At 37.4% G+C, this 26,813-nt stretch overlaps 2 protein-coding genes across 5 annotated transcripts; one reads left to right on the top strand and one right to left on the bottom strand.

Annotated features, from left to right (window-relative positions):
* The first annotated feature begins 122 nt into the window (after nt 1-122).
* c3h8orf37 (chromosome 3 C8orf37 homolog) lies at nt 123-6,575 on the top strand. The gene is made up of 6 exons (XM_017714380.2): nt 123-306; nt 567-657; nt 1,176-1,234; nt 1,905-1,970; nt 3,547-3,642; nt 5,356-6,575. Exons 1-6 carry the CDS (start codon nt 164-166, stop codon nt 5,513-5,515), a joined length of 615 nt encoding a protein of 204 aa, XP_017569869.1. The 5' UTR covers nt 123-163; the 3' UTR covers nt 5,516-6,575.
* On the bottom strand, nt 5,960-26,443 carry LOC108437340 (T-cell differentiation antigen CD6-like). 4 transcript variants are annotated; one of them, XM_017714377.2, is made up of 17 exons: nt 26,223-26,443; nt 19,394-19,684; nt 18,308-18,628; nt 16,071-16,130; nt 15,801-15,944; nt 12,287-12,382; nt 11,554-11,673; nt 11,285-11,371; nt 10,762-10,842; nt 10,599-10,676; nt 9,669-9,749; nt 9,506-9,583; nt 8,253-8,333; nt 8,090-8,167; nt 7,908-7,991; nt 6,590-6,691; nt 5,960-6,366 (listed from the first exon to the last, which is right to left on the bottom strand). In XM_017714377.2, the coding sequence occupies exons 1-17, from the start codon at nt 26,272-26,274 to the stop codon at nt 6,257-6,259; spliced, it is 1,944 nt and encodes a 647-aa protein (XP_017569866.2). In that variant the 5' UTR covers nt 26,275-26,443; the 3' UTR covers nt 5,960-6,256. The 4 variants fall into 4 exon arrangements, with proteins under 4 accessions (XP_017569866.2, XP_037393242.1, XP_017569868.1 ...); XM_017714378.2 differs by lacking the exons at nt 5,960-6,366; nt 6,590-6,691 and adding an exon at nt 6,751-6,940; XM_037537345.1 differs by lacking the exons at nt 8,090-8,167; nt 8,253-8,333.
* Nucleotides 26,444-26,813: the final 370 nt, after the last annotated feature.

Consider the following 26,813-nt stretch of genomic DNA (forward strand, 5'->3'; position numbering starts at 1 on the left):
AACTTTCTAATGACAATGAATGCAAAAGTCCTGTCAAGCACATGTATGCAAAGGTGTCAGTCTGACGCCTGTTTTCTCCTCCGCTTGCATCCACTGTGATTCCCGCATTAGACGGAGTGAGGGACTGAAGGGAACAGAGTGGAGGATTGAGACACAGCCTATCATGGCGGATAATTTGGACGATTTACTTGACGAGGTTGAAGCAAAGTTTTGTCGAAATACTTCACTGTCAGCTGAGCCTCCCTGTAATTTTAAAGTAAGCCGAGACAGTTTCAGACAGCGGAGAAATGATGATTCCAGGCACAGGTACAGCAATCACCGCAGCTCTGCACAGAGCTAGCTGTTTAGCCACGCAGCTAACTAGGTTAAGTGGTCGAGGTACTGTAAGGCGAACCTCGAGTCGCGAACCTTCAGATCATATTTACACGTTTTCTAGAAATGCGACGGTTTATCCGGTTATATCTTTGATTGTGTGACATCAGCTGAGCTAATGGAGTGGGTAGTTCGGCCCTGTTCGCTCTGTTTTGATGGTGAAACACTAAACCGAGCTGTTTCATTGCTAACAGGACGAGTGAAGACGAAGCCGGAGCAGACAGCGACACCGAGGCTGCCCTTCAGGAAATCCTGGATGATGATTACCTGACTGTCGGTTCAGATGTGAGTGTGACGGTTGTAGTGCATAAAAGCTACACTGCATGTCCAAAAATGTGTAGACACCTGCTCATTCAGCCTCAAAGACCAAGGTGTTACTATAAAGTTCGTCCCCTTTGCTGCAGTAACAGCCTCTTGTCTTCTAGTAAGGTTTTAACGGTAGACTAGATCAGTGGTCACCAAACCTCCTCCTGTAGATCGATGCTACAAGAACATTAGGTCAGGTTCTGATGTTGGATGATCAGTTCTGGGTCACATGCTCCAGCCCAAGTCATCTCAACGGTATCGGGTGGAGCTCCATCACTCCAGAGGACGCTCCAGGCTCCACTGCAGCACAGCCGAATGCTGGGGGGCTTTATACCGCTCAGCTAAATGCTTGTATCAGTAATGGGAAAAATAACTGAATTCACTCATTTGTATGGGTGTCTGGATACTTTTGGACTTGCAGTGTAACTGGGCAATTTCCACATCTAACAATGAAAAAGGTGCTACGCCGCTCACCAAGATAAACTAAACGTTTACAGATACCCACTGCAGAGAGGAGCTGCACTAAGACTTCTTCTCCTCAGGCAGCTTCAAAAAAGTAAGTAGATGATGGTTATGAAGAAGATATACTATTAGATTATAATCTTATTCAATTTAAGATTCAAGAGGTATTGCATTGCACACAAAAAATAGTCTTCCCAAACCAATGACCAAAGATACTACTAATCTAAGCCTTATTAAATAGAAAAGCCTTTACAAAGGTTTAGAGGACAACTGGAAAATTGATGCATGTTAAAGGCTGTTATTACATGTATTAATATTTCAGATTTGTAATTGCAATAATCTATAATCGCACACGTTAGATTTCAGATTTATGTTCGTTTATTGTTATTGTTCATAAGAGTAGTTATTGTGAATTCATGGAAACGCAAATATAACAATTTTACAAAAGTATTAATGCAACTAATTCGGTATCGTTAGTGTTAAAACTCTCTGCCATTTCATTCATTTGACAGATATTAGCAAAGGCCTTGGTCAGTTAGTGTCCATTCTCGTTTATATTTATGAAGCAGGACTGATAACCTAAAAGATAGAGCCTTATCATAGCTTGTTTTAGTTAAATATGTTTGAATGTAGACCTTGAGGATGAATATTAAGTACAGGTTTTTTTGTTTGTTTCTCCAGAAGAAGATTAACTAATCGTCTGAGTTGAGCTGGTGAGCGACCACATGGACTTGGTTAATTGTGCTTCTGCATTTTGCGTACAGATGCTGCCCTCTGTTCCTGGGTGGAAGCTCAATAACAAGGGGTGTTGGAACAAGTATTTCTCAAAGGTGAATGTTATGATGATGAACTTCTGCACTCTGCAGTCTGAACCAACTGTTGATTGATACTCTGAGCTTAGTTCAGTTATGTTAAGTAATGATGCTCTAAGGTGCTAAAGGGCCCATATTCTGTAAAGACTAATCTTCCTCACTTCTTTGAAATTAAAGGATAAGATTTAGTTTCTATGCATTATTAAAGTTACAAAACGTACTGTTCACTCGCTCAGTACCGTTCACTCGCTCAGTCCACACAGTCCACATATGGAAAGCCTTTAGTGAATTTGTTGTTTTTTGTGATGTGGAACATTTTGTGACATCACAAAATTGGTGGTGAAAACCACCTGTTGAGCCTGCAGCAGTTTAAAAATTCTGAAAATATAAAACTTTTTTTAAATTTTTTATAGGCGTCTTTAGTTATATTCCAGTGTGACTCCGTCATTATGGGGGAAAACACCTATATTTTATATGAACAGCACTAAACTAAAAATAACAAAGTAGAAAGTAAGATGCAGTAGACCTTGTATATTGGTTGGGGGGCTGGGGAAGTGTAGGGGGCATTGTAATCAATAATCAGTTTTGGGCAGCATGTACTTCAGTGTCTAGAATCTGGATTTTTGTAGAGTCTATGTTGCAGTTTTATTATGTAAATAATGTGAAGTAGGTGCTTCTGCTTCAACTACATCAAATTGTCATAGTATAATTAAAGGGTTTCGTTCCAAAACACATTTGTGAGTTCAGATCATGACATCAACATGTGCTGGTAGTATGAGGGAAGACTGATTGAGGGAGGGGAGAGAACTCTGAGAACATGGGCTGGAGTTCAGGGCAGCTTCTGTCTGTAGATAGAAGGCCAGACCCCTCATAGCTGTAGGAGGACTGAGGAACAGGGAGGAGAAGGGGTGGCGGTGGGGATTGGGAACCTTTGTCACAGGAACGGAAGGTGAGGATGTGAATTTATGGAGCGTTAGATTGGAAGAAGGAGGGGTTTCAGGCATGTTCCTCCCCCAAACTTCAATTATAACATAACTACATTTATAGACTGCTTTCAGGATCAATCTTCTTTTTATTATTATATACATGTACAAAAATCAGTGGTATATTATGATGAATACAACCTTTATTAGAGAATTAAATATCATTATGCATCTCTTATTCTTTTACAAACAAATAACATTATTTATATTGAAACTCTGGCTTACAGAAAGTGCCAGAAAAGTGATTCATGTGTTCATTTAGCTCTCAGAGTACAACCTGTGGGGTTAAAAAAAATGCTAATAGAAATCAGTGAACAAAAAATTCATCTGCAAAAAATCATATTTGGAATCACCCATAAAAAATCATGATCATTGCATCCCTAATCATCTCAAATCAAAAGCTAACATTTTGCACGAAATGGAAATGACACTGTTATTGTGTGGTGCCTCATCATTACATCATACCGACATTAGCATTTAGCTAATGATGGTATGTTCAAGTTAGCAATAACAGCATATCATGCTGGCATTATACATTTTTACACTTATAGCATAACTCAAATTACATGTAATTACATTACATGTATATATACATTCACCTTCTCTTGAAGGGCATGTGACCAGCTGAGATGTACATCTTGCGACTTCCGTGTAGCCGTGTTTGACGATCATGAGTGGGACTCTTCCTGTGACTATCTCTTCTTCAGGTATGCCCATGTAGTATTGGATGATGCATTTTAGACAGGAGAGGGCAGCAGTAGCACAGGCTACGAAACTGAAGCAAATACATAATAAAAATAAGCACTGGGCAGCTGAACTGGTCAGTGGTCCGTTATCTTCACGTGACTTTCAGAAGATTTTGTTCGTTTTTTTTTTGTCGTAGGGTAACAGAGCAAGATATTCTGTCGCATGAAGAGCATCAGTCTAGGTGCTGAAGGCAAATATGCAGTAATATCTTAAAGAAATGCTTGTCAACATGAAAGCATGAATAACGGAAGACGAGATGCTTTTTCCGCAAGACTGCATCATTTCCTTATCTCAGGCTCAAAGTCGGAATGCTCTGTACTTGGTTCCACCATCAAACGCACAGTGACTCATGTTCTGCAGCTCTTTATGTTGTTTACTCCATTTATGCACTTCTTTGTGTCACTTTCTCGAGCAGAGCCAAACTCTTAACTTAAGGAGCTTTTTGAAGATTTGTTTGCAGTGAGAATTTAATATATATAAAAATACAACAGTTTGGGTGCCTCTGACAAATGACAGTGAAAATAAGTGAACATCCTCTGCAGGGAACAAATGTAAAATTACATTTTTCTGCAACTTTTAGAAATGACCAATTCAGTTTGTTTTGGGTGCTCAATTTCTGTTTATAGTGTCCTCAGAGCCACTCAGGCACAGGGGTCTAGTTATGTTAATGTTGTATCCAAACATTATCTTCAGCCTCCTATTTGTCTGTTAAGTAAATATGTGGTCTGTTTTGCAAAGATTTGTCTTCTAGACGTTCAAAAGCTTGGAATCACTTGTCATATTAATAATTGCTTTTATTTTATTCAGTAACTTAGTGTGTGGGTGGGTAGACAACAGAAGGTATGTTATTTCCATTTTTTGGCAGCATCCACAAGTTATTAAACACAAAATAAGATGCTGTAATTGTCTATTTATAGTTATTTCTTGATACATGATCTGCCTCAGATTTGATGACTACTTTTCAGATACAAGGTCTTCTGGATGCTAATTCTGTTCATCACTCTGAACACATTAAGCATTTCTTCATACTTTAAACAGCTTCCTTCAAATGAAATGAAACCTGTAAAGCTGTAGAGTACTAAGACGTTAACAGAAACATTTCCAGTGGCGGACGAAAGTAGAGATACCCTTGGTAAGATATTACTCAAGTGGACGTGTAAGTGCTGTTTATATTTTCCTGTGAAAGTACTTTAAAAATTTTAAAAATACTTGAGTGTCAAAGGTGTTGCGAGATCTTCTAACAAGCCAACATTTCTCCTTTTCCTCCTCTTTCAGCAAACACTGGAGCAAAAAGTAAAAAGAGATCATTTACTGTCAAACTTTGAGGAGTAAAAGTCTCAAAATAGGGAAATACTTTATAGTTTAAATACATTAATAAGTGCCTAAATACTGTAATGAAGTACATGTGCATGTCCACCACTGATCATTTCATACATGCACTAGCAACATTAGTTTTTATTAATAATAGTGTTTTTGTAGGGCAATATGGCGTCAGGATGTAATAAAGAGAACAGTGGTTCCAAACTTTTGAATTGTACTGTTTATCAAACACTTTGGGCTGGTTTCTGTGAGCAAAATGCAAAATGGAATGGACAATTATTACTGGTGCACTGATTAAAGATTGGAGAGAGAAAAAGATGGTTTTTCAATTTGCATGTGATTTTGTGTTGTAGAAACAACATGCCAGACCATAGCAAGTTGCGAGCCAAGCTGAAGAGGAGGCAGGGGGCTCGTGCATATGCCTGCCAGTGCAGCTGGCACTCTGTCTTCACGCTGACTGAGCTGAGGCATATACCGCAGCTCAAGTGGGTTTGTGGTCAGCACAAAGCTTGATGATCTTATGGACCACACTGCACCAAGCAACTCGGTTTCACCCAAGTACTAATACACTCTGTGCTTCAGAGAAGATGCTGGCCATTTTCTATTATTATTCCATGCCTGTTATTAGAGTGTTTGAGATGGAGAAACCAGATATTTATAGGATAAGCTACACTTGGTGTTTAATATAGGGTCACTTTATGGTGTCATTTCCATTGTAGTTTTTTTTTTCCTGCTGTTATTTTTCTTTCTTCTGAGAAATCTGTTTTGAGTTTCACCCTTTATTGCCGCATTTAACATTACAAATACATTCAGGTGGCATCAAAGTATGGAAAGGTATAACTGAATCATTACTTTAGACCACACTTCCACACCAAACTGAATTTCTTTCATGTCACTGAATAGTTTCTGTTAAGATGTTTTAGTTGTGAGACTGACAGCAAAATATTTGGCACCCTATGAAGAGAACATTCTTTATTCAGACATTCACCAAACTGTTGAAGTCCTGAGGTCTTCAGAACTGCATATATTCATGTGTAACACGTTTAAATATTTAAACTGTTTGTTTTGCTCCAATCAAAAGCACAGAGAGCAAACAATATAGTGTACAGAGTAAATAACGAATAAACATTATATTTTGAACTAACGTAAATGTGCCGGATCTCATTACCAGCACATTGAGAGAGTAGAATAAATAATATGCTAGCAGTCTTTGAGAACTTGATTTAAGGCCTTAAATGCCTTAGCATTTGAAGTTCACCAGTTTGCGACGTCGTCATAGTCACTGCTTGAAGAGGACTCGCAATTCTCCTCCTCAATATCTGGTACATTTTCATATGCTTCGTCCGATGATGTGCTGCTGTCATCTAGGAAGGAAAAGAATGAGAGTAGTGCATCAGTTCATGTCAGACATGGTAGATCTTAAACACTAAGATGTCACTGTCTTATTAAACCCTATTTTTTTATTTTTGTAGTGGAATATGAAGTCTTATCATGTCAGACTACTGTATGAAACAAGAACCTGGACTGAGCCAGATCATTAAAGGCCTTTCGGCAGAGATATTTTGCATGGCTACACCTGAGATGTACCTTGATTCGGAGAGCTTGGTATGAAAAGATTGCTGTTTCCTGTCGGCTGAGGAGTGTGGTGGTTCAGGGGGTTCTGCTCAGGAAGTGATGGGCTTCCCTCAACTTTCAGAGATGAACGAGAGGAGACATTTGATGTTATAGAACAGTGTTGTGTTTTCCCTCATGTACCACACACCACTGAGAGTAATATGCATTCTTACAAAGACGCTGTAAAGGGTTCGTTGGAGTAACGCCACAGAAGAACCTCTAAGGAACTGTTCAAACAAGTGGTTTCAGTTGAGTCGTCAAAGAACCGTCCATCGAAAAGTTCTTTAAGTCACTGGTTCTGCTCTAGTCTTGAGGACTCACTGCCTTGCAACATACAATAATCAAGTCTTAAATGAGCTGGCTTGGATAGCGATTAGTTAAAACTGCATGGGGTCCCCACGACTGGAGCTGGTGTTATTTTATTACTTCAAATGCCTCTTTTTAGTACCCTTAGTACCATAAGAATGAGGGTTAAAATCAGGCTGGAACCAGAGGGGATGAAATGACATTTTTCGGGCAGCAAATAGTTTTATGTGTCAAATAAAAGATCATATGATCCGTCTAATGCCAGAACGTTTTTACACATCAAATGTGAATTTAATTTTAATGTTAAAGAGGAATTCCACCATTTTTTTCAACATGCATAAGTCTGCATAATTAAGACTGAGATGTACACAGAGATATTCAGACTGAATCGATGTGAAATGGTTCATTATAGAGAAATTTACAGAGCCAGATTTTCTTTACAGTGGTGGTGGTGATAGGAACCAGAGGTCACAATGTCTACAACACAAGTATACTAGTCACTGCGTGTTTGCTACTATCCAAAACCACCAGTGAACCTGCGTGTGTCTTCTGAGTTTTACCTGTAGTGTGGATAGTGGTGTAACAGTGCTAAATATGAACACCAAAGTTTTCCTAGTGCAGTATTTTTCCTTACAACCAGACCTGTAAACTATGGTAAAACAATGTCTCGGGCACCAGGCAGCGTATTCATATCCATGTCATGTAATAAGTTCATTTGAGGTAGCTTCAAAAGTCATTAAACTCTTCAGACGTCTGGTTCCTCTCTTTACCACTGTGAACACGTCTGACTTGGTACATTTCTCTAGGACAGAGCATTTACATTAAACCAGACTGAATGACCTTGCATCTTAAAAATGTAATGATATAGAATTTTGGAAAATGGTGAAATTCCCCTTTAAGATCAGTGCTATAAAACACAGACAGGCCACTCTAGTTCTCAGTCTTCAATTCATTTTCTTCTAAGCTGAAGAACATTTGAACTTACATGTCTGGACAAAGGCTTCAGCCTCCAAGCCTATGTTTTCATAGCATTCACCAGAGGATGTACTGTCCGAATCGCTCGTGTCGTCTGCACCACAGAGAAAAAAAAATATTTAAAATGTCAGATCTTTGATTTCAACTGTATTACCAAGCCAGTTAAAAAGTAAGCAGACCAGTTTAACTTACGGGTTCCGTTCGCTGGTTGGCTGGTGTTGAGGAATGGAGCCGTCTGCAGCGAGTGCTCAGGGTAAAACTGGTTACCATCTTCAAGAGAAATAAAGTTGGTGTGAAAAGCTACACATGAAATGTCATATGGGCTACAGTGACTGTCAGAGTTACATCGGCTGACCTGGACTCAGAAGCTGCTCCTGCTCAGTTTGTGTGTTTTCATAACATTCTCCTGAAGATGTGCTCTCTGAATCAACATCACCTACAAACACAGTGAAAAGGGCCGTCAGTGCATTCAGCTCCCACACAATTTACTACAGTGAGGAGAAACAGCTCTCAGACCCTTTTGCTTTCATTTTAACTTAAAAGGAAACAAAAAAATTAATATGAACAAAAAAAAAGGACGCAATACATTCATAAGCATGAAATTGAGAGGTAAAAAGCAAAAGTTTGGGAGCCCCTGATCAAATGATACTTTGTTGATGTTCTAAGTGAAAATAAGCTCACACACCTTCGACATAGAACGCACTTCTGCACATTTTAATACACAATTACCCTGTATTTGCTGAATTTAACATAAAAATTCAATCATAAAATGTGGCCTGTGCTTATGTTAAGACACAATACAGCAATGAAGCTGTTCAAAATTTGTAGAAAAATGCATAACATATTTCATTTGTTCCTGCAGAGCAGAGGTGCCTAAACCTGGTCCTGAAGACCTAACCAGCCTGTACAGCTGAGCTCCAACCCTAATCTAACACACCTGATTCACGTAATGAAGGCCTTCAGAGCCATCTGAATACCAGAGCCAGCTGTGTTGGATCTGAACTCTTAACGGGTGGTCAATCTCCAGGACCAGGAGTGGACACCTCTGATGTAGCGGATGTATTATCTTATGTATAACTTTGTACTTCAGACTAGCTCACATAATATCACCTACTTTCTTCAAAACATTACATTTGTCTAACTTTTAACGGTATATTTTCTATGTATTATTCTAATGATATGTAATGTTTTTTACATGCAAAAACACATTTATTGCCAAGATAAATGGTTTTAAACAGTGTGCTTAGGTACCTAAGACCTTTACACAGCACTTTAAACATATAGCAGTTGCAAAATAAATCAAGATCTAAATATTAATGATGGGAAAAACTGCACTTGGTGTCATTAATAAGTACGCAACTATTGGTTGGACAGATTTTACATAACAACTTGCAAACTGGTGAAGGGGAAGAAGCTTCCTAAATTTCTCAGGGACAACATTATTAAGCCACACTTGAATAAAAAGAACTAGAGACCCAGCAAAGTTCTTAAACATCCCTGTTGGAAATTCAATAAAGGTTTATTTAATGTTTAATGGGTATTTTAGCAGTATTAACAAAGTTGGTTTAAAAAACAAAGAAAAAACCTAAGCAGACCAGTTTAACTTACGGGTTCTGTTCGCTGGTTGGCTGGTGTTGAGGAATGGAGCCGTCTGCAGCGAGTGCTCGGGGTAAAACTGGTTACCATCTTCAAGAGAAATAAAGTTGGTGTGAAAAGCTACACATGAAATGTCATATGGGCTACAGTGACTGTCAGAGTTACATCGGCTGACCTGGACTCAGAAGCTGCTCCTGCTCAGTTTGTGTGTTTTCATAACATTCTCCTGAAGATGTGCTCTCTGAATCAACATCACCTACAAACACAGTGAAAAGGGCCGTCAGTGCATTCAGCTCCCACACAATTTACTACAGTGAGGAGAAACAGCTCTCAGACGCTTTTGCTTTCATTTTGACTTAAAAGGAAACAAAAAAATTAATATGAACAAAAAAAAGGACGCAATACATTTATAAGCATGAAATTGAGAGGTAAAAAGCAAAAGTTTGGGAGCCCCTGATCAAATGATACTTTGTTGATGTTCTAAGTGAAAATAAGCTCACACACCTTCGACATAGAACGCACTTCTGCACATTTTAATACACAATTACCCTGTATTTGCTGAATTTAACATAAAAATTCAATCATAAAATGTGGCCTGTGCTTATGTTAAGACACAATACAGCAATGAAGCTGTTCAAAATTTGTAGAAAAATGCATAACATATTTCATTTGTTCCTGCAGAGCAGAGGTGCCTAAACCTGGTCCTGAAGACCTAACCAGCCTGTATAGCTGAGCTCCAACCCTAATCTAACACACCTGATTCACGTAATGAAGGCCTTCAGAGCCATCTGAATACCAGAGCCAGCTGTGTTGGATCTGAACTCTTAACGGGTGGTCAATCTCCAGGACCAGGAGTGGACACCTCTGATGTAGCGGATGTATTATCTTATGTATAACTTTGTACTTCAGACTAGCTCACATAATATCACCTACTTTCTTCAAAACATTACATTTGTCTAACTTTTAACGGTATATTTTCTATGTATTATTCTAATGATATGTAATGTTTTTTACATGCAAAAACACATTTATTGCCAAGATAAATGGTTTTAAACAGTGTGCTTAGGTAACAAAGAAAAAACCTAAGCAGACCAGTTTAACTTACGGGTTCTGTTCGCTGGTTGGCTGGTGTTGAGGAATGGAGCCGTCTGCAGCGAGTGCTCAGGGTAAAACTGGTTACCATCTTTAAGAGAAATAAAGGTGGTGTGAAAAGCTACACATGAAATGTCATATGGGCTACAGTGACTGTCAGAGTTACATCGGCTGACCTGGACTCAGAAGCTGCTCCTTCTTAGTTTGTGTGTTTTGATAACATTCTCCTGAAGATGTGCTCTCTGAATCAACATCACCTACAAACACAGTGAAAAGGGCCGTCAGTGCATTCAGCTCCCACACAATTTACTACAGTGAGGAGAAACAGCTCTCAGACGCTTTGTTATTTTATAACATTATTTATGACTTATAAATTGAACAAAAAAGGATGTAAAAAAAAGCAACAGAGCCTGAGGAGTAAAAAAATATATATTCAAATATTTGCCTATCATATATATATATATATATATATATATATATATATATATATATATATATATATATATATATGTGTGTATATATGTAAGTACACATCCTGTACAGAGAATATTAATTACTGTTTAATTGAACATTAACATATTGGGGGAAAAAACAAGTTTTTTTGTTTCATGAGTAGAAATATGAATTCATATAAGTATAAAATCAAACTGTATTTGTAAACAGCAGCAAAGGAGTAAACATAAATAAATAACTTCCAACCTGTCATGTTTTTCAGGGCATTGTCCTCCTTGCAGATCTGGTCTTGTGCTTGATTATGCTCACCAACCACAGGTGCATCATCCAAGGCTGCAAGGTCAAGAGTTTTTGTCAGTGCGTGTTACATCTGATAATGACAATCCACTTATGACTTGCTCAGTGTAGTCATCACCTGGCTGTTATAATTACAGTGTATGACAAGTGAGAGCAGAATATTAACCTTTTAAATGTGTGGATTTGTTTGACTGTTAATAACACTTTTAGCTGCTTACAGTGCAAATTATTCATATTAGCCAATGACTGTGGACCAAAGTGTTGATAAGGTTCGTAATCAGAGCCACTGGAGGTCTCGGAATCGTCTTCCAATGAGGGCCTCCTGTCTTCTCTTTCACCTGTGAAAAGGAATTGTGAGCGGTTGGTACAGTAAACTGGTCTTATTTCAATTATTTCCACAATTATTATTTATTTATTTATTTATTTATTTATTTATTTTCCCACTTAATCTTCACAGAAATCTCTTTAGTCAAAACACTTATAGCCCCCCCCAAACCCTGAGGGAGAAGTGGCTTAGAAAATGTGTGTGTAGCAGAATCTCTATGTTAATATATCTATATCTATATTACAATTGAAAAAAGAATGGCTTCTTTTTTTCTGATTGAAAAGGTAAAAAAAAACAAAAAGTCCATTTTGTACTCAATAAAACCAGAATCACTGTTTCTTTAAACTTTTTTTGATGACCGGTAAGAGTTACACTGATGCTAGCTTGACGTTATCTATTAGCCTACAGATCAGTGCACTAGCTGTCAGGATTGGGTGACACCACAGGGATTCCCAGTGGTTGATGTATTGGTATTGTGGTGAATACACTGATGAATAGGGAGTAGAGACACCAGAGGAGTTGAAACATGATCACTGCAATATAAAACAGGCCAGTTCTAACTTGTCTGTTCTCTATGCTTCCATAAACTTGAGCTGTATGTACTAGATAGGTATAAGGGCACAGACCAGTTGTAAACGTTTGTACTGTGACAGCTTGCAGGTTGTTGATGTCCCCGTCCTCTCCCGAGTGAGCGTGAAGTTGTCTTTGGTGAATCACACATGCTGTAAGCAGAGGAAATAAAAACGAATTACACTTCATGGTGCATTTGAGCGGCTTCCATTTGCACATGCCTTTTGTGTGCAATGTAGAGTGAAGACATTTAAAAATTGAACCATCTCACAAGTTTCCAAAAGCTCTCACTTAAAGGAAAAACTGCCATTCTGAGTCACTGCTTTTGGTGTGATAAGCCCACTCTGAAAGTCCGCTCCGTTTAGCAGAGCTTCAGCACAGCATTAATACTGTGGTAGTAGTTATTGTCAAGTTTTGAATGCCAAATCTATCTATTCTGAACCTTCCCTGCACTGATAAACGATTATCATCAACAGATTATAATCTGATATATTACTAGAATTTCTCTTTAAATGTGAATCTCCAGTGGCGCTTGCTAAGCTTTTGTGTCTTTGTTTAAAAGAGTTCAACAGCTGAACGTGGACCACTATGATAAAAGCATTAACATTGCCTGTAGATACTGGGAGCAGAAACAACACTGAATAATAGTGGTAGACTTCTCTTGCAAGCAGAGTGCCTGTGATAATAGTGAGAGAGGTCTTGGTGTAGGTTAGTTGTTTCTCCACAGCAGAACTAATATACACCAAAACATCTAAATGATGTCTTCACAATGAATTCAACCATGTTTGCTAATGAACTATTAAAAGGGCCCATATTTTGTAAAGCCCAGTTTTCCAAATTATACGGTTTTATAATTTTATACATTTTCCTAATTTTCCAAACTATAAAACACTTCAGTGTAGTCCCTAAACATTATTATAAAAGTTATAATATTCTGTCGCTTTTTTGAAGTAATATGTAAACACTATTTATGTTGCAAAACATACATACAGTCCATACAGTCAGTGTATGAAAACTAAGCTTCAAAAAGATCCAGTTTTGAAGCCAATGCTCACTACTATAGCAATGCAAAACAGGACAGCCAATCAGAACAGAGCACATTTATATCAGTCAAAAACAGATTGTTTAATTCTAAAGGATGAAGAGAGGCTGGAAACAGCCATGTAGGAATAAATAACCATCGATTATCACTAATTTAATCAAAACCAGCACATTTACATTATCCACCAATCCAGCTTACAGCAGTTCAACACTACCCATTTCAGCCTGGACTGCTTTCTGAATACAGCAGCCAGCAAAAAACGAGGTCATTTTTATGTATCAGTCTAAAAGGCAGAATAATGAGAACAGTCTGCTTAATTACAGGTTGAAAAATGGCAATAAAAAATAATTATGACTTCAGTGCACAAAACAACACAAACATCATGTGTGGAGAGAAACAGTGAAGTACTAAAGTACAGGAAAATGTAAGATGTGGGTTCTTTAAATCAGATTTTGCTTGTGACAGTTGCAAAGTATATTTATTCTGTTGACAATTATTGCTATATGTATTATATATTGTTGTTCACTAATGTTATATTGAGAGGAGCCAGAGTAAAGGAAACATTACTTTGGCCATTGTGTTGCTGTTGTATACAAAATCTCTCCAAAATGATGAATTTACAGGACAGAAACATTCTTAATTTATAATAGTGGGTCCAAAGGTCTGAGACCACCAGTGAAAATGCTTGTTTTTTTTTTTATTTAGTGCCAAATGTTAAATTATATATGACATTATCAGCATAAAAGTTTGAGTGAAAAATAGAATATTTGAATGTTTACAGAATTTTCAGAAATTCTTAATGTTTGATATTTCCCTCTGCTTTAATGACAGCGAGCACTCAAGACAGCATGAACTCCATAAGTTGGTGCAAAAGCCTCTGATGAGTAGATCAGATCTGCCTGAGAGTCGTCTGAGCGGAAAACTGACCTTTTGCGCGAAGGCCTTAACATGGTCAGCGTCACAGATTTGCTAAATTTGAGTAAAGATTTTTGCTTCCAACTTTTCTACAATTCCAAAACTTTGTTGTTTGTTGCAGGTTTAAATGAAAACGTCCCAGAGGTTCAATGTAGTCTCAGAATTTTGGACCCCACTGTATATATTAATGAAACAAGCTGTAATCGTTGGCCGTTGTCTATTAGTCCGTTCATTTTGAAATGTTTAAAGAGCAGCTGGTGTGTTTAAATGGTGTTAAAAAATATATATAAAAACTGAAGAAAAATGCATCTTGACAGCATCGATATTTGTATGCGACCAAATCTCAGATAAGAGGTAACATGCAATCTGACCTTTTCCAGTATATTTAGTCAGCTGTATTAATCTGAGAGTGACAGATAGATCCATACCGAATCAGCCTATGGGCTGTAATTCAAGTTCAATTTCTGCAACCCAGTTTTTTAGACACAACTGTATGTCAATAAGCCATTGTGCATCCCAGAGCTTCAGTTTATTACTACCACTAATACTATTAGAAGTATAGCAACTTTGTAGGTAGTTTGACCAGAGGAGGATCGGTCCCCGGGCCTTGGTTCCTCTCAAGGTTTCTTCCTCAGCTCTGAGGGAGTTTTTCTTGCCACTGTTGCCCCTGGCTTGCTCACCTGGGGTTTTTACATTCATGTTAAAACTTTTTGTCTTTACTAGAATTCTGTGAAGCTACAGCATCAGTTGTAAAAAGTGCTACAAATAAATTTGATTTGATTCAGTTTGAAGCCAAAGTCAAAAATAAACTGCTGTACCAAGCAAAAAAGCAGAGCAGTGGATTTTTTTGTGGTAAGTTTTCGTGTTAGAAAAAAAAAATCAGACCATGTTTTTCAGTGTTGGTTTCTCAACACTTTAAAGAAAAAAAATGAAAAGGTGAGAAGTTCCCCTATGATTTTCTATTGGGCAAAAAGCCCAAGCAGACCTTCTGCAAATGATCTGCTCCTAAACGAGCAGTGGGTTCAAACCTTTAGGACAACATCTTAAGGATTAAAGATATCCATATATTTTCTGGTATTGTGAGGTTTGCGAATAAATGCATCAAGTGAGGAGTGAAACCTCTCAGCATCCTGCAGTAAATACAATAATAACTTAAACAAACTATAATAATAACAACTTAAACCAAGTAGATTTATACTTTATAAACTAAATACCAAAAGGCATTTTAGATATTATGAATTATTATACACTATTACATATATTCTATTATACTCTGTACTGTAACTGTCTGTTTACATTACTGTTCTCCAGTAATCTGCCTTGAGATTTGAGCTCCACTTATGATATACGATAAATTCAGGATCTTAATTTTATTATGATTTAATTCTTGAGGTCAGTCTTCTCAATCATTATGGAACCATCTACCTAATGGCTCTGTTCATCCTTCTGGACACGTCTAAAATGTCTTCAGGTTTTTTTTGGTCTTACTGATTATTTGAAAGCTATGACTAGCAAACCCAATAAATTGAATTTACAGTTTTGAACAATGATTCAATATTTCGCAGGGGGTGGTTATGTTGCGTGGTTCTGTTAAATGACGTGTGTATACTTGCCTTTTCTTCTTTTGTAGTGTTTGCAATGGGCAGCGTTTGATAGTAACACTAATAGCAGAGCAACAGACAGAACGATACAGCCCCACACCGGCCCTGACAGGCTACTGCTGCTGCTCTCCTGAACCACCATCACTGTTACAGAGCCTAAAGAGATACAGGACAATCAGATCACACTGAATCTAATACAGGCATGCATTACACTTTTCTTGCTATTGGTAAATGAAAGATGTTAATTTTCACTGTAGCTTCAGGTTAGAGTGTAGGGATCACCTGTGGTCCAGTTTGTTGGTGTAGTCGTGTTGATCGGCGAAACTGTAACGGTACTGCTTCCTGTTTGAGAGGAAATGCTTATAATTAGCTTTGACTGTCCCAGTTTGTTCGAGTACAGATAACTGCCACTTTTTTCTCAGTGGCAGTCGACAGTCAGCAGCAACACAGTAACTGCAGTAGAAACACACCAGTGACCTTCATTGGTTCAGGGCCCAAGAGTAACCACAGCCTTATATTTTACAGCCAGAGGTGCTGAAATCAGGTCTGGAGGATACACCTCAGAGCTGACACTGCTCTGTTTCACACAGTAACACTTCAGCACATGAGGTTTGGCACCTGGGCCTTAATTACGCAGATATTTCCAACTTCCTCTCAAACAAATAATGCTTTATCTTTTTCTGAGACTTGATATACTGCCGAAAATGATACCTCAGCAAGTGAAAGCACCTTAAATGTAGTCATTGTATCAAATATTACTATAGGGGTGAACTATCTTCCGATATTCCTACAACTGTCTCATAATGAGTAATAGAAATATTGCCTGCATTCAAGATGCATTGGCAATATTAAGATTATGACACATTACTTATACTTTCATTTAAGTATAATTTCTCTCTACTTTTACTATCCCCTCCCATCTTGGTGTGTATACACAGTGGGGTCCAAAAGTCTGAGACCACACTGAAAATCGATTCATTTAAATCTTGAAACAAATAACAGTTTTAGATTTCTCAAAAAATGTAAACAAAAAAGTAAACAGTTCAAACGAAGAAGTGAAGAAATATTCAACATTTTGCACTCTTTTTAGGGCATTACTACTGAGTCCAAGCTGTCATTAAAGCAACAGGAGAATACTGAGAAGTTCTGAAATTGATGTATCTAATTCACTAGACGCCTCAAACTTTTGAACCTAAAGAAATGGTCAAATGTTAAAAAAATATATTTTCCTCTGCAAGGATATACATGTATAATGTATACATGTACAATGTATACACACACACACACACACACATTATATATATGTATGTATGTGTGTATATGTGTGTGTATGTGTGTGTGTGTACATACAGTACTGTGTGAAAGTCTTTTGTGTTTGTGTTTATTTGCTGGGAAAAGTGTTAATATTTGAATAAACAAAATGTATAGAATATTAATTAATAATTATACATATATAGATATATATGAATAATAAATAGTGATTTTCTGGATGTTATTGTGTTTGTTGAACCATTTTCAAACCTCTCCTTGAGGAAGCCCAGTATTACAGTATTATATGTAGCAACTCCTGGTTTGACCAATCAGTGCTTCAGTAAATTGCGCTCATGGTGTAACTGAGGATATTAACAAGTCTCTGTGGTGGCTGTGAAGGTGTCAAGGAAAAATATGGAACCAAGAAATTCTTGTCACTTTTTATTGTTTTTAATTTTTATTTGAATTATGAATATGACTTTATTCTAATGTATATTGGGATAAACTCACTGCTGAGTTTATATATATATATATATATATATATATATATATATATATATATATATATATATATAATTATACATTATACATGTATATATATATATATACATATATATATGTGTGTGTGTGATGTGTATATATAGGTACAAAGGTATATAACTACATTACATTAAAATGCCACAGAGATTTATTTCTTGAGTAAGCGCTGCGTAGTTATTTTGTTTAATTAAAATGATAGTCTACCTAAATTATGCTAAAATCACCAACAGGTTCTAGCTATTTAGCTATTTAAAGACATAGTAAGTAGGTTAGGCAGAAAAGCAAAATAAAAACACATCCAATTTCCAGGTAGGTACATGTCCTAATATGGCAGCACATAATGCGAAGACAATTTTCTAAACTAAGAACCCAGTAAAACCATAGTAAGAGTCATTGCTTTCCTTTACAGCCCATATTCAGTTTCATTCATAGGTAATAGACAGGTATGTATTATGTAGATGTGAACTGTGTTTGTGTACAATCCTGTACTTTTTACCCACTTTTTATCTCACACTTATCCAATTAATACCTAGAGCCTGTTATGCATTTCAGTATTAGATATACTGCCTTGGTACTTGCCATCATGCTACCCAAAAGTATGATCTAGTAGTTTGGAGTTTGCACCTCACATTTACCTGGTTAATACCTAGAACCTAAGGGTCCGTAAAACAAAGTGTTACCGTATTTCCACCCACTGATCTGTGTGCAGTTGTATCAGCATTGTGTACCTGAACACACTACTCCAGCATCTTCTTTGTGGCCACAGTAGTTGCTATCTTCATTCTTCTGAGTGCTGCACTGCCAGAGGTTGCTCTCTTTTCCTGTGCAGTTGAGTTTGCTGATGTGGATGGGCCCTGTGCCTGGACCAAATTTATAGACCAAAGCAGTCACATGTACAGCAGTGCCACAACCTAGCTGGGCACACACAACATTTCCTCCTGTTGAGTTCCAATCATCATCACACACTGAGCCCCAGCGGCCAGCATCCATCAGCTCCACTCGTCCTGCACAGTGGTCATGACCTGCAGCCAAGCGGACAGCCTGGTGCTCTGAAGAATGGAAACAATCAGAATCAGATTATTTTGGAAAGGTTCAGACAAACCTCACACAATGATGAATGACATGACAGCTGATCTGTTCCTCCTCTGTCCACAAATGTGTTGTTTCAAGGTAACTGTTGTCAGGCTGGACAAGCTTTACAGATGTTTAACACAAAATCCCATTCAGTATAATGAGAAATAATGAGTTGCTACAAAATGTTGAGTTTCCAGTTTAAAATGCTACACCATCGAACCTGGAGCTTGTTGTTGTAGCTAAATGAGACTTTACAAACTACAGTGACACATTTGCCACTATGCTTATGTAAAATACTGTTTCAAATTTAGGAAAAGACACAGCAAACCAAAGTGTGGCAATAATAGGTAGAAAGGTGGATGTTCTTACATGAAGCAACTAAATGACATCCCAACACTGTGTAGACAGACAGTATTCATATAATGTTGACAGAAGTACAAGGTAGTGGCACTGGCTGTCTTCATTCACATGGCCACTCTGTTTTAGCTTAGTAACGTTGCAAGGGTAAGGGAGATTTGAATGGAAAAAAAAAAATCGACTCTCAAATATTTATCAGTAATAATATAGGCTATGTATCTAAGACCCTCCCAAATTTATCTCGCATAATAATAAAATCTGGGAGGGACATGTCCACAGCGCCACCTCCTCATTTTGCACTAGTGGAATGAATGCATTTGGTTAGATCAGTTGCTAGCAGCAGAAACCATGTCTGCATAAACTTTGGCTGCTGGATGACTCACCGCACTCTACCACCACCTCTTCAGAGCAATTGCTTGCTGCAGCTGCAGTGCAGTTGTGCAGTGTGGAGTTTCTGATGATGCAGTCAGTTAGGCAGGTGTTGATGGATGCCGTCCTGTTTTCTTTAAACTCCAAGAGTCCTCCACAGCCCAGTTCCCTACAGATTTGCTCAGCCGTGACATTTTTTTCCTCTGTGCTCAGATGTTTCAGGGTGACGGGCACCCAGCCTTCATCCTGACGAGCCCTCAGAGTTCCAGAGCAAACCTTGGAGAGGCTGAATGTATGTAGGCCACCTAAGGAGAGATGTTCATTTAAATGGACAGTGAATTGTGGCTATTGATATTATGTAATTACTTGTTCATACACAGTTTATTAACCAATTTACTAGGTATATCTCTTTTACACCCTATACATTTCATCGAGTATACGCAGAGATAAACTCCTAAAAGTAAATATGCCAAAAAGAGTTCTTTAGAGTGATGCCACAGAGGAACCAAGCTTGGTTTCACAAAGTGCCATTTTTTAAAGAAAGTTGTTGAAAGGTTCTTTAGGAAACCAAAGCTTTTTCCATAGCTCTCCATAGCTCTAAAGAACCCTTTGGCACTTTTATTTTTAAGCATGTAGGTGCACTTTATCAGCCACTCTCTGCCTCAACCATCAATGAAAGTGGGACCACCACTGACCAGATCTTATTTGGATGGTGAGTCATTCTCAGCTCTACAGTCTCAGCTCTCTGTGACACCAACATGGTAGTGGCATGTTAATTGGTGTAATCTTGGTAAGGGGGTCTGATAAATTGTCCATCAATGGTTACAATAGTAACTGTAAACCTACAAAGTGCTCCTATATTGTAGAAGTTGGTCAACAACTGTCAATACAAGCCTGTTAGAGTTTTAGACTGACTTGGCTGTACATGTAACCCTTGTGTTTGCTGAGAATCTTCTATTGGTTGTTGTTTTTTTTTTTTTTTTTTTTTTAGTACAATGTCAATAGTCTCAAAGAATAGAGTTAATGTCTATGCTAAGTTGCAAGAGTAAACTGCAGCACAGCCACATCCCGTGAGTCACTTCCTGTGGAAATGTCAAACTGTGGCAGGGAGGACACTGGGGAAGACTTTTTTTTATAGAATGTTTACAGCACGAAAGGCAACTAGACAACAATTGTGGTTTGAATTAGCTCATGAAATTCTCCTTTTATTAGTACAAGATGTAGAGGCAGAGTTTTCACTATTAAAAATGGCAACGACAAAAAAGGTTCTTAAAAGAGCCACGTGTTTCCATAAGAACCTTTCAGTGGACGATTCTTTAAAGAACCTCGTTTGTAACTTATATTTGTGAGTGTTTCTGGATTAAAGCCTCATTGTTGGTACATCTTATGATTTTATTGCTCTTTTTCTGCCACAGATCTTTCCGAATGTGCCAGCTGCTCTCAGACTGGCCCACTTTCTTCGTTTTGTCTTATCTTATTGTTCCTTGGTGGTCTTTTGTTTTGACAGTAAAGTGGTTTTGCAATGATATTGTCCCGATGTGGCTGATTGCTGCTTACAGTGTTGATCTGAACACGATGACAGCGGCTATAAGGACTTTGAGTCACACAAACAACATGGCAATCTAAAACACTCACTCTGTTTCTCTACATGCTCATCGACAGAAGAAGCGGCTGCAGCCCTGAATATTGTCCTAGTGTTGGATAACATGCCTCAAATCAATGTGAATTTGTTGTTAATCAAATCTTTGGTATGGGATCTTTTGCTAAAATAGCTGTCAATATATGACTGTGAAAAGTATTGTAAAAAGTCAGAGTATTGTCGCTTCCCAAAGAAAAACTCCAAAATGGTAACTTTACAGGAGAGGACAAAAACTTTCTTTACTTCTAATGAAAGTTAATGAAAGGAGATTTTAGTCAAAGCTGTTTGGAGCATTTCTATTGGTCCAGTCATCATGAAATACTCATGCCATGTAATGGACAGCTGCTGAGCTCAAATTGCACAGAATACTAAAAATTGCCAAACAATAGACACACTTTTTATACTTTTTTTGGACAACAACAATATGCAGTACTATGCAAAAGTCTTAAATACACTGTTTGAAAGTATTTATTTCAGTGTGTTTTCCATTGTAAAAACACCATATAATATTTCAATAGATGGAAATAAATATACAGTAAAAAGTAACAAGAATATCTTATTTTGATATAAAAAAAGAAGTAAAGTGTGTTTAAACACCTCCAGATGCCATCGCATCATTCAATTCCATCAGCAGCACCTGATTAATTTATTGTCATTTAATTTATTGAAGGATATCGTAGCTAAAGCATGCAATGAACGGTAACTACAAATAATACTGGGCTTCCTAAAGACAAGGTTAGGAAACGGTTCAACACACACATTCATTTAAAACAAAATCACTATTATTGTATTAATGTTAACTGTATTTATTGCATTGTTAGTGTTTTTCAGACCAAATGAACACTTAGTGACCAGATAAACAGCTTTCCAATTCTCATTTTTCTCCAGTGCTTATGCGCTGGATCACACATGAATCGCGTTTGTATGAGGCGTATACTACCCGTCCAAAGTTTGGACTCACCTGCTTATAGAATGGTTTTCTAACTGTCCTTGTATTTTCCACATTTTAGAATAACAGTGAAAAAAAGCATCAAAACTATAAAGTAACGCACACAGAATTACACTGAGATAAAATGATCATTCTCTCAAGCTGTTTCATGAGGAGCCGCGTGAAGATTTCACAGCATTACTAAAGAAAATGCACGCATGTTGAGACCCTGTTAACTATTTACAACCACTTGTTTGGGGGGGCATGTTAAAATCCCTGCTACATAACATAACAATGCCATAAACATGTCATGGCAGATGTCATGCTGCCTTGAGCTGTTTGTTTAGTGATATTACAATGTTACTGTTACTGGTAAATGTAATGTCAAATGGCAAATGTTTGATGACAGCTCACATCACATGATCATTTTTGTGCTCTAGTTAGCCATCATGACATCCAGCTAAATATATACAAAATCATCATTTATAGGGGACTTTCTATAGAAGGGTGGCTGTGCCAATCCATAACCCCTACATTATCCTGTATTTTCTTTTTTTTATTATTAAAAAGATCTTTTTCAAATATTTTAAACTAAAATTAAGAGATTAGATTTATCATAAGATTAACTTTTTATTCAAAAAACATTTTCATGTTTTAACCAAAACCTAACTTTAGCCTAAAGGCAAAGCTTTATTTTAGCCACACCTCTGCATTTAAGAGTAGAAAGTGAGACCGTATCCATATCCCTGTCCATGACCGCATGATGAGCAGCTTAAATCCCATTGAAGTAAATGTGCCCCAAAGTCTGAAAATCAGCATTTAATCAGTGTAGTAATCAGTGTAGTTGTTGTCTCAGTTGAGTAAATGTTATTGAAATTTCATTAAAAATATGATGATTTTCTGCGTATGCAAGGGCTCTAAGCTGTGTTTGTTAGCCATGTCCTGGCTAGTGTTTTTAAGTTCTGCTCAAAATTAGCTAATATTGTCTCTACCGAAACAGTCACTTCTGAAACATTTGGCAAGGTTTCAGTAGTGTTATTGTTGTCTTGGTAGTGAGAAAATGGATTGTTCAAGCATTACTTTTAATAAAATGACCATAATTAGCGCGTAAGGATTTTATCTCTATCAAATTCTGACATTTCTCTCAGCATGTGCACTATTTAATATCTGTTTAGGTTTCAGCGCAATAAAAACTAAAGTTTTTATACTGAAATATTAAAAGAGTAAAAAACTTTGGACACAACATCCTTATAATAAATTTTTTCTTGATCTCAGTGGCGGCAGGTGGTCAAGTCTGGGTTTTAAGCAATATGTCAAGAACAAAATATGCTAAGTAAGTGGAAGCCCATCAAATATAGACAAAGAAAAAATATATGGAGTGAGTTGTGTTAAGACAGTTTTAAACATCACTAGATCATGTATAGTGCAGCGCATGTCAGAGACCACCGTTCATTTACTTTGTTTCCAGTTAAAACAGCCATTAAGTCCATTTTATTTATTTTTCAGTATCAGAAAATAAAGCAGAAAATATACAATAACAATAAATTACACAGAAGCTTTAACAACAAATGAGTGGACAGCATCTTATATTTTGAGTTTGTTTATGTCGTCTCTTGTACGTCAGACTCTTATTTTTAAATCCTCTATTCTTTATTCATTGTATTTGTTATATTTTTGTTTTATTTGTCCCTCAGTTAAATACTTGTTAACAGTCAGTGTGCTTGTCCGTTGAGGTCAGTATGTTACATCACCACGACAAATTCCTTGTATGTGTAACATACTTGGGGTAATAAAGTCACTCATTTACATTACATTTATGGCATTTGGCAGACGCTCTTATCCAGAGCGACTTACAATTTGATTATTTTTACACAGGTAGGCGAAGGTGGTGTTAGGAGTCTTGCCCAAGGACCCTTATTGGTATAGTGTAGGGTGTTTGCCAAGGTGGGGATTGAACCCCAGTCTACAGCGTAGAAGGCTAACTCTAGCCGGTTAACTCTGCCCAAGAGTAGTTGGGAGGTGTTCAGACTAGCCATTGTAAATGTATCAGCTTATGCAAGTGATACTTTGAATGTGCTACTGTGCTTTCTATCACTGTGTAAAAGAAGCCCAGTGCTGCTTTTATTGTTAGGCTATTTGAGACGCTCATTTCTGAGCGAGCACACTAAGTACACTCAAGACCCAATTCATCTCTCTAAGGGCTTAAGACTCGTTTCATCAGAGTAAAAGTCAAAGGTGACTGAATGTGAAACATATTCCTATTCATGTATTTGAATAGCAGTTTGCAACAACAAAAAAAGTTATTTGCTTTGCAAAATAAACGAAACAGCAGCATTAAGAAAGCTATTTGTTAAGGGAGAAGAGCAGATTCAAAGGCTGAAACAGCCGCTATTCTCAGCACTAAGGGTTAACTAAGGTCTCTATTATTCCGACACTCACTGTTTCAGACCAATCAAAAAGGCACCGAGTAAAGTCTGAGGGAGACAGCATGTCCATTTATGATCCATCCAAAATCCATTTCACATTGAACATTCCTGTTTGGAAGGGACAGCTTGTCCTCAGTCAAAAGGCGGAAAAGACATGTCATAATGTGCTTTTCCATCATACTTGTATTAGTGAGCTTTTTTTTGCTTTAGATTCCAAGATGCAGCGCTAAAAAACACCAAGTACTTGGAGTGAAATGAAGATTAGTACACACTAAACTGACAATGCAGGTTTGAATGTGCATGAAATCTGCATCATTATTTTATTAAGTCATATTATTCCAGAATTTGGGTAATAGCTGACAAAGTCCATATCAGAGTCATATATAAGGTCGTTTGAAAAACTTTGGGTGCCCTATGTCAAATGACACGGTCTGTTATTTTCTAAGCGAAAATAAGAGCACATCCTTTATAGAGAATACAGTTCCGCACAGTTTATCTAACCTACTGGAAAAATAAAACATAAAATGTGGTCTTTACAGTATTTTATATTCCAAGTTTTATTATTATTATTATTAATTTTTTTACACTCCATTTTAAACCTTACAATGAACAACTTTTATGCAAATTTAGACTAATTTTAAAAGTGCGTTTCAGTTCATCTCTCTGCATTTCTTTACACTGATGTTTAACCCCATTAACTCTACTAGCAGTTCCTGACACATTAGTTTCACAGTAGTTAGTAAATTCTTCCTAGAGCGTATTGTACAATAATCCTGAAGACAGTATATGAAAAATAAGTCTAAAGGACAGATTTATGTTTATATATCTTTCTTGCTTGAAACTAGCCTGTACATTTATTTAGACTTCCTCAATGGCCTATCCGCTGACAATTTGAGGCAATCTGCACTTAATCTAGCTCAAAATAAGTTAACATTTTATCTGTAGGGGAAGGAATGAACTTCTCGTCATCCAGTCAGATAAACTTGGAGATATTCTGGAAATGCCGTTAAGTAATACAGCAACTGTTCCATATTGTTGAATGGTACTTTTAAAATCCTGTCAATTCAAAATGATTGTTATTAATGTTTTTAGCCCCAACAAAACCCAGATTGTTCAGTCACTATTAATGAATTTCATTGTTTACCCCTGATGCACATGCCACGTTGAATGTTTTGATTCTAGACCAGCAGCTAGACTGTATGATTTCTTCAGCAATGGCGTTGCGATATGATCACGGAACTTAACACGTAAAACAGTTTAAGAAATGGCTAATGATCTGAAAGTCATGAAAATCGTCATGCTTTTCTTAATAAGTCGTATCTAGAGAGTCAATGCATTCCTTTGCCATTAAAAAATAACTAAGCTCTTAGATTCTCAAAGTACCAAACCTGATCTTTATGCGACCTGCTGTTCTGCTGCTGAGCTCTTCCTACTTTTCCACAGCTGAAAGCAGTGAAGCCGAACTAATCTTTGTGTAACGTGCAATAACTTTCCTTTCATTTATCATATTGCAACAATGCAGTGCTACAACAAAGTGTGCCATTTCTTGTTTACAGATTCACAAAGACTTCGTTTTTCATGTGATGCTGTGCCGCTGTCTTTTGAAGTGCATGAGCTGGTTGAAGACTCACCACCTCTTCTTCATTCACTCAATGAAATACTGTACCACCTCAGGTTTAGTGGCTGCCACTAAACACAAAAAAGGGCACAGCAAAAGGCCACGGCTTTTTTATGGACAAACAGTAAGTACGTTTCAAGATATGACAGCACTGCACCTGAACTGTAGAACTTGGTTCTGTAAAAAGATCTACCAAGCCTACCACGCAGATGAAGAGCAGGGACCATTTTACCTTGAGACAAGCACAAAGCGTGGAGGACGACGGCCATCAGCAGAAGTTCCATTTCGCAGCAGACTCGCTGATAGACAGAAAGCTGTCAGCTCTCTTTAAGGCAAAATGGCTCTGAGAAGCCTCAGTGGAAGACTAACCTGCAGCCTACGTACCTTATCACAAATAGTACTGGCTGCAAATGTGTGACCCAGCAGCCTCAAACTGTGTCTGCACACTTGCAGCATGTGGTTTCCACTACAGGGCTGAGAGAGGAGAAGCACTATGCACACACACACACACACGCACACACACACAAACTATACACACCCTATTTGCATTCTGCATGGGTCAACAACAGTGAGCTGACGAGCAACTTTTGGACTGTTTTAATTTAGTGACTTTAATGAAAAGAAAGTGAAGTTTCAAGAAATCCAGAGGTTGACTTGCTTTGTGGATAACCTTTATAACTGAGGTTTGTATCATTTTCCATTACTTTTTAACTTATTATTTGTTCATTTGTTTGTTTTTTATTCATGAAATCATTAGGATTATGAGGTAGTATTATGAGGTAGTTTGAATTATGAGTTTGTTTAATGAGAGCCTTAGAACTTT

This window comes from Pygocentrus nattereri, chromosome 3 (assembly GCF_015220715.1).
Source record: "Pygocentrus nattereri isolate fPygNat1 chromosome 3, fPygNat1.pri, whole genome shotgun sequence".
Taxonomy (NCBI): Eukaryota; Metazoa; Chordata; class Actinopteri; order Characiformes; family Serrasalmidae; genus Pygocentrus; species Pygocentrus nattereri.